The sequence below is a fragment of the Athene cunicularia genome (assembly GCF_003259725.1).
Source record: "Athene cunicularia isolate RWA chromosome 1 unlocalized genomic scaffold, athCun1 chr1_part2, whole genome shotgun sequence".
NCBI classification, from domain to species: Eukaryota; Metazoa; Chordata; class Aves; order Strigiformes; family Strigidae; genus Athene; species Athene cunicularia.
This window is the reverse complement of record NW_020799092.1, coordinates 44,455,291-44,466,793: the sequence shown is the minus strand read 5'-3', so window position 1 is coordinate 44,466,793 and position 11,503 is coordinate 44,455,291. Positions and strand designations below refer to the sequence as shown.

Here is an 11,503-nt window from a genome sequence, read left to right as displayed (position 1 = left end):
AGGAACAGACACATGATGAGCTAATCTGTTGGGGAGCTCTTACATGTCAAGGCCTAATGCAAAAGACAGATCAGAAAGTCAATCTTCACAACGACATAGTTTTTAGACTTTACCACAGATACATGATTGCCCCATTCCTTTCATAGCTTAATGAACATCATCACCGCTCCTTAAATGTGCTGTAGGAACCGGAAGCAACCCTCTTTTGGAAAACTATAGGACAAAATAAACTTTAAATCAGTGCAATTTTGCAGGTTTTGGAAAACAGTATCATTTTGCATTCGGTCATTTGAAACTAGGGCCACAATTTCCATTGAAGAATCTTACTGGTTCTTGTAGAAACAATCATAAAACAGTTTCAAGTCAGCTAGTCAAAGACATATTCTTCAGTCCGTTTTTTCAAAATATTTTGATTCATGTTGTCCTGAGAAAAACAGAAAATGTTTTTAGTTTAGAAGATTTGCCTTTTCTATTTCTTCAATGCTAAAGAAGAAAAATGGCCTGATCTCTGAAATATTTAGTGCTGTGACTTAATCCTTCATACTCAAAAAGTGTTTACTTTTGGGTCTCATGCATTTATTTGCTGAAGATAAGTGGACAGTTCTTCTCAAAGTTTTTGGTTTGTTTTTGTTTTTTTTTTTTTTTAATTTCTTGCTGGAGGAGGAAAGATGTAGGAATATCTTCTTTTCTAAGCCATTCATCAGTGAATTCCAGATTAAATTATAATGATATCTCTGACTTTGGCCAGGGACTTAGAGTTTAAAGGTTAAACAGAGAGAGTAATTTCCTAGATTTCAGAGGAAAACTTTTCACTTACATAAGTTGTTTAACACTTGCTAGTGGTGACATTCATATAGTTCATCTGATAAGGTCTGCAGATGCATGTTAACCAATAAAAAGGTGTTACAGATATGTGTTAAGAAGCATGCATAGCCCCAGAAATGCCATCAGCCTTAGCTTCTTCATATTTTATAATTATTTACCTCACACAAATAAGACTTCCAAACAAATTCTTGAATGGCACAGAATCCTAGACTGGATCCCCTGAAAACTTGCATTACTTTCCACCCTAAATAATGTTATTTTATGTAACATATCAATGGGTAGTGACCTGTCAAAAATACCCTAGGTCCCACAGAACTACACTGTAGGTTTTCCTTCTTTCCACAGTCACTACCTTCTTCCTGACAGCATCTTTCATAAGCCTGAGATTTGCTGTAATGACTCTGCCAATCCTGCTTCATATTAGTAGGCCAGTTCTGCTCCAGATTACATAAATTTTACAAACATCCATTGGGTACTAATGATGGCTGTGACTGAAAAGTTTATCAGGCATTTACTGTTGTTCAATGCTGTCCACACCTTCTTTAAAGCAGCTAAATGTTTAGCTAATTGTGCTCTAAAGCACAGGCTGACATAATCACATGTCACTGGTTTACTATCAGGATAGCTTTAGTTCTTTGCGTTGTCTAGTATATACTTCCAGCAACAAATCGGAAATATCAATCCTCTATTATTCTAGGTCACTTAAGGAGTACATATTTAGACATTGGACATGTAAATCTCACAACTGAGTAATACTCCAAGCAATATATTTAAGAGATGTTTCTTAAACTGACACCAATACTTACTCAGCAGGATGTGGAAACTTCTATTCATGCTTTGCGTTCCTCTGTCTTCAAAATATGAAGTTTCAGAGGTAGTTTAAACATTTTACAATTATTTATGTAGCAATAAAAGTGCCTGTTCTTGTCATTTAATGTAAGTGAAGGGGAAGAAGAGCAAACAAAACACAAATTTGGTGGTAGGCTGCTCTGTCAATGTTTGCTTGGGAAGAGGTCCTCCAGCCTCAACAATGGAGGTGTCCTCAGTGAAGGATGTGGAGCAGGACGCTTCCCTAATAGCTCTAGGTCTGGGAATTAGAAATAGTCCATGACTTGGAGGCAGGCTGAGGAAAGGAAAATAGGGCAACACAAGTTAGAATTGTGTGAACAACGGAGTTTCTCTTTGGTGACCCAACTGAAAAATTAAACCAAAAAAAATCATTTTGGGTCAGCCCAAAGCACTTGTCCAACTCAAAATGAAACAGCTCATTTTGCTTTCAAATCTCTTTTCAACCTTTGAAAGAAAATGTACATAAAATTCTAAACCAAAACACTATTTTGAAACGTAAAACTGAAATATTTTCTTTAGAAAATGTCAGAATGAAATATTTCAGCATGATTTTCCTTCTTAGAGCTGTAACTATTGACTGAATTGAAACCCAGCTTGCCTGACTGAATCATATCTTTATTTTCTTTTGGTCAGTAATTGTTTGTCCCAGACATTTCCCCTGCTTGTAAGGGAAACCTCCTATGACTTCTACTTCCTTTGTCTGTTCAGAACTGACCATCGCCCACCATCCTGAACACACCCACAAGTCACACATGCCCTGCAAGAAAACCTATGAAGGAAATTCTGAAAAATTTGTCGTGTGACATTTCCAGGGCTCTGGCTCATGAAGTTTCCATGGTAGAGTCTTCCAGATGGTGGTTTTCAAGGTTCGAGAAGTTAATAAATAGTTGACTTGCTTTTACTTTTTTGTGGACAAATGGGTTTTCATCAGGGTTTAGCCCCAGCATGGGACACTTGAGAGATTGGTTTCACACTTCTGTGTAGGGCAGCTCAATAAGGACAATGTGGAAGAGGCCTAAAGGAAGTAGATGGAGGAAAGAAGTTAATTATTCATTTGTTAAGGGATAATATCAATAAGAAACAGCATGTGTGTGGTTCATGGTCTAGTGTCTATTTATAATCAAGGAAGAAAACAGGTACTTTTAGGGCAAAGTCATGTTATTCAGTTCAACAGTCTTTATAAACCTCTAATGTAGACCAGATGAATGACACCTGGATAATTCCTATTACCCTCCACTGACTATAGAGTTGTGTGTATCTTGGGGATGGACGGTGTTTGTCCAAGATCAGTGAGATGAATTCCCCAGTTGGTGCTTAACCTCCTTCCCTTTGCTGTCAGCTGTCACACATTCAAGTGATAAAAGATGTCAGCCAACAGCTCTTGACAACATCACTGCTTTTCCCACAGGAAAAAAAAAAAAATCCTACTGAATATAGTAAAAGATTAAAACCCAGCACTGTAACAAAGCCTGGCTGTCTGTCACTATTGGGTTACTTTTGCTTTGACTGTGAACAGGTATGTAATTCACATGCTGTGAGATGCAAGTGAGAGTGTGAAGCGAAGTAAGCCATGTTGATTGCATCTAGCTTGACAGGTAACAGGCCTCCATCATCCAGATGGATTGTATGCCAGTCTAGTATGCAAGTTACCCAATAAACTGTTAAAATTTCAGTTCACATAAACCTTGTTCAAATTAGGTATGAATGGATACTTTTATCTCAAAATCACTCTGGTTCAGGAGCAACATGGGATAGTTTAATGCCACTTCAGTGCTGTCTAGCTTCAATAGCTCATGTAAGATATGTTGAGACTTTTTTTGGAATAACTTTGAATTCACTTTGAATTTAATTGATGAAGCTACCAAGGTAGATCAAGATAGATTCCCTGCCAACATTTTCCCCATATTACAGTATTTGTTCATGGGGTGTCTTCTAGATATCCATTTAGCAAGCATTTTTGCATATGAATGTCCCTCATATGCTGTGTTTGCAAAGCTTCACCCCTCTCATCTGCACTGCAACCCAAGTCTTTTATTTGAGGACATTCATGGTGTTTGGGGTCTTTTTAGATGTGGACAGAGTGCCTGTTGCCCTGATGAATAAATAGTAAAGCCTTTTTCAATAAGTTTTCACCAGCTGTTGACAATCTGCTATTACGTATTTCCTCTGGCTTTCTCACTACTTGGATGCTTCTCACCTCTTTAACCTTGGTGCAGCCACCAATGTTTCTGGCTGTCTTTGCCCATAAGACATTGCTGAAGGACATAATAATGATGGATTAAAGTGCTTTTTAGTGACTGAGGGATTTTTTTCTGTTTGGAAAGCTTGCGTGGAGAGCACCTCACTTCTAAAATGCTTTCAAATCTCTGATGCTGCCATTAGTGCTCAGCGTGCCTATGGGACAGTCAGAATGGAGTACTGAGTTTTCAGTAACTGCCTGTTTCAGCCTGTTTGTCACCATCTCATTTGACCCAGGGCAGGACAGTTTGAGACTTTTCACCAGCAGTTATTCAAGATGGGATCTTGTCTACGGGCATACTGAGGCAAAATCAATGAACAAAACCAATAACTCTCATGAATGATGCTATTTTTCCCAACACCCTCCACAAGAAACGCTGACCCACATGATCTCTGTTAAGCCCTGGCCTGTGATGAGTTGAAATTGCAGCCTTATGGTGAAGAAGCATGTCCCCCAACTGAGACTGCATCCTTTCTGAATACAAGAATACTGACACTGACCCAGCAGCCCCACAGGCACAATATGTGTCATCTCCCTTATGTTTGAGTAAACGAGAAAAGCTCTGTAAATGGCAATATTTGATGACCAAAATATTTATTATAATAAATTAAAGAGTAAGCATTTATAAAACAATCCATCTGCATATAAATATCACACATCAGTTTTAATTTCATAGTTCACTTAACCCGCCCTGGTACAACTTCATAAATACATATCCTTGGATATTTTTCAATTAATCTACATAAATAAAAGTACTGTAAAATTACCTTAAAATAAGTTATCATTAAATATGATCAACAAAAATTATTTCTGAAATATCAACTTTTCAGGTAAAGGTCAGAAGGGGGCAACATATGCAAGAGAATTTTCCAAGTAAAAGGCTCAAAACATCCTGGCTACATATCACTGCCTACCTTAACCAAAGCTCATTCATAGGTGTCAAATCTCAGCATATAAAATAGAGAAACAGTTGCCTTATTCCTATGGAGATGAGGAGGACAGGACCATGCCTTTGAAAATAACTAATGCCCTGTGTTGAAATGAAGCTGCAAACACTGTCCTGGAGTTTTCATTTTCAAAGGCAGCAGCAATAAACATCCCATCTGTGCTCACTTAGTTTGGTATTTTCAGCACAAGTGAAAAATATACTGCTTCTGTGGGTGAGGGGTTTTTGTCCATAACAATTAATCAATCCGAGTTACAGTGAGAGTTTTTCAGAGACATCTCTTGAAGCCTGATCTGAAATTCTTTCAGTTTTTCTTCTTGTTCCCTCCCTTCTTTGGAGCATCAGTACAGGCATTTTCTATGTAGTCAAACAGTAAATCCAGTTCTCCAATGGCTTTAGTCTTTCCATTCTCTCCCAACTAGAAAAGAGCAGAATGTACGTTTTAGCATCTCACTATTTCTCAGAAAATTAAAATTAGGCTTGTTAAAAACTGAATTGAGGACTTACTCTCCTTATTCTCTTAAGTAGTTCTATTAGAATCATTATACCATAAAATATAAACTAGCTCATTCAAATCTAGTCCAGCATATACAGTTACCTGCAACGTGACTTCTGAAGGTTTAAAGTACCATAACATATGCAGAGAGTTAACAGGACAGGTGAAGGAGGGCTGAAGTGGAAACATCACCAATCTCTTCTTTAATGCCCCTGCAGGCTTCACCTCCTAAATAATCTCCAGAGTTTGTTTCATAATTACTTTAGCTTTAATCCAACTAAATGACTGGGATTTGGAACTGCATTTTTTCAAATGTTGTGGAAAAAAAGGTACCTGTTTCATTTTGCTCTTCATTTCTTCCAGGTTCTTTTCAATGTGCTCTCTGTGTCCCAAGAATTTCTTTAAAAAAAAAAAAAATCCAGATGTAACACTGGCAGCTGTATGCAACAATGTGGTTTTTTTCCTTTTTCACACCTTTCTATCAACCTCGACTTCAGTATCTTTCATCTGAGGTTTCCCTTCATATCACTGCCTTTAGCCGCTGTTTGCAGCATTCTGAGATTCAGGAGTAGCAACAAGAGTCATGACTCAGAGGAGGGAAAGACACCCAACGCTACTCACACATCTGCTCAGCTCCGAGGTCAGGGATGCCAAGAACTGTGCCACCTCCTCAGCGTATGGGTACTGGCCCTTGGCCTTGGTAAGGAGGACATCTTCCACTACAATCTCCACAATCCTCTTCATCATGTAGCAGCGGTTGTTTTCCTATGTATGCAAGTAAGTGGTCATGTTAAATCATGGCAAGAGATCAATGAGTGCTGCAGAAGGATGCAAAGAGCAGCCTCCTGGTGTAAGGCTTACCTTGATGTTAACATAGAGCTGCTGCCCAATGAGCCTGTTGTCTGTGTCCTCATCTGAGACTCTGGCCTGAGAGGAAAAAAAGGAAATGTCAGGTGGGGATGGGAACCTTACCTAAAAATTAATAATAAACCTTAAGGTTTTCATCAGTAATAGTGCAGATTAAATGATGGAATGGACACCATAGACAGTCTGTTACATAGATAAACTTGGACGTTGTGTCTGTTTCCCCCCTTAATTTAGTGAGATTCAAGGTCGGTATCACTGGAAAACAAGTAGAACTCTGAATTATTGTACCCCTCTTAAACATCAGATATGGTAGTGGTTATGATGACTAAACCAGATGCCGCAGGTGGCCGACCTCAGGGTGGCCCACAGTGCTGCTGGGAGGTGCTGCAGCACCCGATGTCAGACACTGTGGGGACCCGCTGATGGTAAGAGCAACCAAGAAGCCTGCCCAAGCAGAGCACTGTAAGAGCTCTGCCTGAGGAGCTGTCTGGCCATGGCCGGAGTCATGGGCAGGCCCAGGTCCAAATGAACTGGGAAGACAGAGACATTTAAGCTCATGTTTCACAACTGTCCCAGTCTAGCAGCAGCCACTTGAGAGAAGCTATGCTGTCCCAGGGGCTGCCTTTCCCTTGAGGAGCAGCAGGAGGAGAGACAGCAGCGTCCCCCAGGCTACTCAACCAGCAGGCAACAGACCCACTCCACACACCCAAGATCTGCCTTACTGCAAAGGCACATTTTTTTCTGGAAAAAGGCATGAGAAAGAGAGAGGAATGCCAAAGGCGAGAAACCAGGACACTGGAAGAGGAGATCCTCAGATCCCACCATGAAGGACACATGGGCTACTGTACCATTTTAGCCAAGGTGTAGGTGCGATTCCTGATGTAGGGCTGCTGGAAGTTGATCTTCCTGAGCCTGCAGGCATGATGGGTGGTAGAAGCCACCCCTATCCCATTTGGAGGCAGAGGGCTGGTGAGAAGAAGAGGGAGACAGCAACAGCAGCAGAAGATAACCCATCCTGAGAAGCTTTTGGTCAAGGTCTGTAGGGAGGCCATGGCTCACGATCCAAAGTCGTCTGTGTCAGCAAGGTTGCAGCTACAGCACTCAGCACTGATGAGAGAGAGCAGGGTTAGCATCAGGGAGAGTGGGCAAGGCAAAGTGAGAGAAGCACAAAGGGTGCAAGCCTTACCTTTGCTGTGATTCTTGATGTGCTCTACAGGAGGTGAGGTGCACCTTATATAGGGCCACCAACATCTCTTTCAGCTTTTTTTTTTTTCGGGTACTAGTGGTGAAATAAAAATGACATCAGCAAGTCTCTTACTTTCCAGTATCCTCTTCTGAGAACTACCTAACCACTGCAAAACCCACAAATACAACTTCAAGGCCATTGTAATATTTAGTTTCTTATAAAATAAACCAAATTTTAATGCAGGGCAAAGCAGGGGCTTTTACCAAGGCAGGAATCCTGAATTCTTTTCGCATAAAAACATTTGAGAAGTTTATGGGTTTGTGCCTCCTGTCCTGATTGTACCACACTAATTGGATTGGCAATTTGATGGCAGATAATGTAACATACATTTTTGTTCGTCTTCTGCGGTGAAAGACTGGTGCTCTGCTGCTGCTGACTGGTATACACACATGTCAAAGACTGCACCAAACCCAAAGCACTGGCCACCTGTAAGTGGTTCCTACCCTGCAAATACCCTTTCCCAAACAGTGGCCCACTGGAGTCACCGGCCATCTGCCCATCCTCTCTAAGACATCAGAAAATGTGTAGGACCAACACTGCATTTATCACATCCCTGATCTCCAAATTCCCATTTAAAAAAGAAAATATCCATATTCCAGGCATTAACCAGGTGTAATGACAAGACCTGTGGTCACGAACTTACTTATCCAGGTGATTTCCATGTTCCTGACCCTGTTCTGCTAATGTAAAGGCAGTGCTGCACCCTCAGTCTGAAATATCATGCAGGGTGCTAAAGGGAAACTGTGCTCTCTTTAGAGAGTAATTTTCAACCCAGCTGTAGACAATAATGCATGAGGACACAGAACTGGTACAAATGCAAAATCCTAGTTGTCTAATACCCACAAGACACGCAGGTGACAAATGTAAGAAATTGGACCTGGAAAACCAAGGCTCCACCTCTGCCTCTGAGAGTGAACAGGAGCATCCCCAGGCCTGGGCTTCATCCCTTGTGGCTGAGGTTCTCAGAACAAGAGATGTAATTAGCTTTATCCTGTGGGCTGAAATGCTCAACTCTTTTCCTTATACCTGAAAGGAAGCAGTTAAAGGCTGCCTGGAACCAGGTTTATACTTTAGCCTGCCCTGGCGCCTCCACAGCACAAATTCATCTCTCCATGCCTCAATCCTGCCTCAGTTGCCCTCAGATACCTGCCACATCAGCTCTTCACAGTTCTGAGCCCTTGAAGCTGCATCCCCTCACCGTGGAGTCATCATCACCATGTGCCCGTCTCAGGTACCCATTCCCATGCTTGGCTTCCAACATCATTCTGACTGCAGCAGGCAATAGAAAACAAGTCAGGACCCAGGATGTCAACAACCCAGTTCACACCCGAAATGTATCACAAAGCTATTTAAAAACATGTTTATAAACTCTTTTCCATAAATTTTTCATTTACCAGGCTAATAGGTCCTGTGGGGGAACAGGTTAATGAGAAGATGGGAGACTGACTTATACTTAGCCAAAGGACAGACATTAAAAACCAAACTGGGAGAAATTCAGAGAGGCAGGCTGTTTTGAAGGATTGGCCTCCCTGAAGTGCATTCCCATGAGCTCCTCTCCAGGTGATAAACACAGTCTGAAAACCAAAGTCTGCTTCTAACTGAAGTTTCTCGAGCTTCTCCACCAGCTCATCCAGCAGAGCCGAAGTCCCAAACCCAGACCAAAAGCTATGAATGGGCATTCAGACCCTCCCTGGTCCAGACCCCCTGTCCTCCTGCCCTTCTGGCAGATCCCACCTCTCCATCCCTTTGGCCATTTACTGTTGTCAGACACGGATCCAGCCTGCCTCACCTCTTCCTGTGGCTCCAGTCCCATGGGAAGGGTTTGTGACCTGGGTAAGTAGGTGCTGTACCACTCGCATGTGGTCAAACCACTGTGAGGAGCCCACGCAGTCCCAGGCTTCCCACACCTGCTGATGAATATTTAAACAACATCAGACAGAGGGATGAGGAATTAGATGCTCCATCTTTGTCCTGCCCTCTTTACAAGTTCTCCTCTGTCTTCTGTAGTATTGGAAACCATACACTGGGACATACCTATTTTCACAGAAAACATTAAGTTAGACTTGATAAGGATCTCTTTCTCTCATCTATGTTGTTAGCCACCTCTCTCAGTCATAATACTCTTTGCCTGCCACAATGCCCTCCTTGTGAGGCTTTAAAAAAGCTTTGCTTCAGTTGTTTAGTTTAACTCCCTACCTCTGATATTCACCTTTATTTTCCAGACACAGAATGCTGAAACACATATTGTAAGTTCATTAATTCATATTCCACAAATTTCCTTTTTATGATATTCCTAAAATCTTCACACGATTTCACCTTTTGTTTTCAGTTGTGAGTTGTAACAGCCTATATTCTAGCCCTCTATATTTCTGTGAGTATGGTCCAGTCCAAAAATAATAACCATTAAAAATCTTGCTGGATACTAATTTTAGCAGACTGTATGGTTCCCGTGCTCATCCGTCCACTCCTGGCCTCTTCCCAACCACATTCCACCAGATGGCTGCTGGTCTTGGATCTACTACTGAGCTGTGGTGTAGCCACAGTCATAGCTGCAGTTAATGCCTATAACATGTCAAGAGAATTTCTGTGGAAGTGGAGATATGCCTCCCATTCCCAGGGTCTGTTATTTCTGAGATTGCACTGAACAAGGATGTGACTAGTCACCACTATCACCTCTTTTGACTAGCTCACCACACCCTGGATGGAAGATACACATCCAGCATTACATCCTAGAGAAAGATGTAAGGCTAAAAACCTGCACTACCACTAGATATTACTCCAGTCCTCAGCTGAAGTCCATAGAGGGAAGGAGGAGTTGGCAGGTTTTCTACTGCACTTGAGAAAGAATTTCTCTTTCTTCTTGTTTGAGGAGGAAACACAATAAACTTCTGAAAAGTAAAGTCTTGAGCCAGCACTGAAGGTGAACACCAGGGAAATAGGTTACTTAGACACCCCTCCCCAAACAGGACACTCTGAACTGTAGAGCTGGCAGAAGAGACCAGTGGAAGGAAAGCTGCATTTAATTTAAAATGTGGTACCCTGGCTGAAACCAGCACTGGTGGGTCATACTTTGGGGAAAATGAATAAAGTGGGAAAAAACTCATCTGAAGAATGTGTCTTAAAAGAGCAATCTTTCTCACTAATTCTTTCAAGTTTTATTACTTTTTCTAGGTTTAATGATATTTTTCATGTTTAAGGCTAGTAACACTGTTTAAAATACAAAACTCTTACAAGAAAACATATCTGCTATGCTTTTATTTTAATTAAAAATTACCAAAGACCTCTGAACTTTTGTAACGTACCCTCTTCAGAGTTTTAAAAATATAATTAATTTAAAAAATAATAATTTGAAATTGTTCACAGATTGTATTTTCTCCCTGGTGTTGTCCCAAGAGTTAAACATCTATCCTACCACTGACTTCACTGCTAAACGTTTAAAGTGTAATTACATGGAGTTTCCCTAATTCATTAAGAAACCACAGTGGTTAAATATTCTCGACAATGACTTCTTGACCCATATTGAAGACAGGATTTTTTGAGGAGGACTGGAACTCTACATCATGTCTGCCTCAAAAGCCACAGACACTTCCTTCTTACTTTGAATAAGGCCACAGGTGAATAACCAATGTACTTTGATGTTCAGCTGTTGTGTATCATCACCAGTATGCTGGCATGCAGAGATTTTCTTGAGCTTTAATACTTTTCCAATCAGCTAGGACTACATTATTAGAAACATCCTCAGGATCACTAGAAACATTGTCAAGAGCAGGCATGTGAAAGAGTGAGCCTCTGTATTGTACTCTTGGGTCTCTTACCTGGAGATGAAATTCTCCCCCCCTTAAACATCTGTACATCAACATAGGTCACATAATGCCTAGAGCTGAACATGCAATCTATGTGGAGACATCCTCAACTTTCAGGTCCCACTCATTATCTTCATTTTGCTCTAGCTCATTTGTGAGCTAGTTCATTGCATTTTAGGCCAGTTCTCTGCTTTTGCCTAGACTTTCAAGCTTGACAAAATTAAAGCAGACT

At 41.0% G+C, this 11,503-nt stretch overlaps 1 protein-coding gene across 1 annotated transcript; it reads right to left on the bottom strand.

The window, feature by feature from the left end:
* Positions 1–4,610: 4,610 nt before the first annotated feature.
* Positions 4,611–10,486, bottom strand: IL22 (interleukin 22). The gene is made up of 7 exons (XM_026867918.1): positions 9,258–10,486; positions 7,409–8,494; positions 7,071–7,329; positions 6,217–6,282; positions 5,977–6,120; positions 5,689–5,754; positions 4,611–5,277 (listed from the first exon to the last, which is right to left on the bottom strand). The coding sequence occupies exons 3-7, from the start codon at positions 7,272–7,274 to the stop codon at positions 5,164–5,166; spliced, it is 594 nt and encodes a 197-aa protein (XP_026723719.1). The 5' UTR covers positions 7,275–7,329; positions 7,409–8,494; positions 9,258–10,486; the 3' UTR covers positions 4,611–5,163.
* Positions 10,487–11,503: the final 1,017 nt, after the last annotated feature.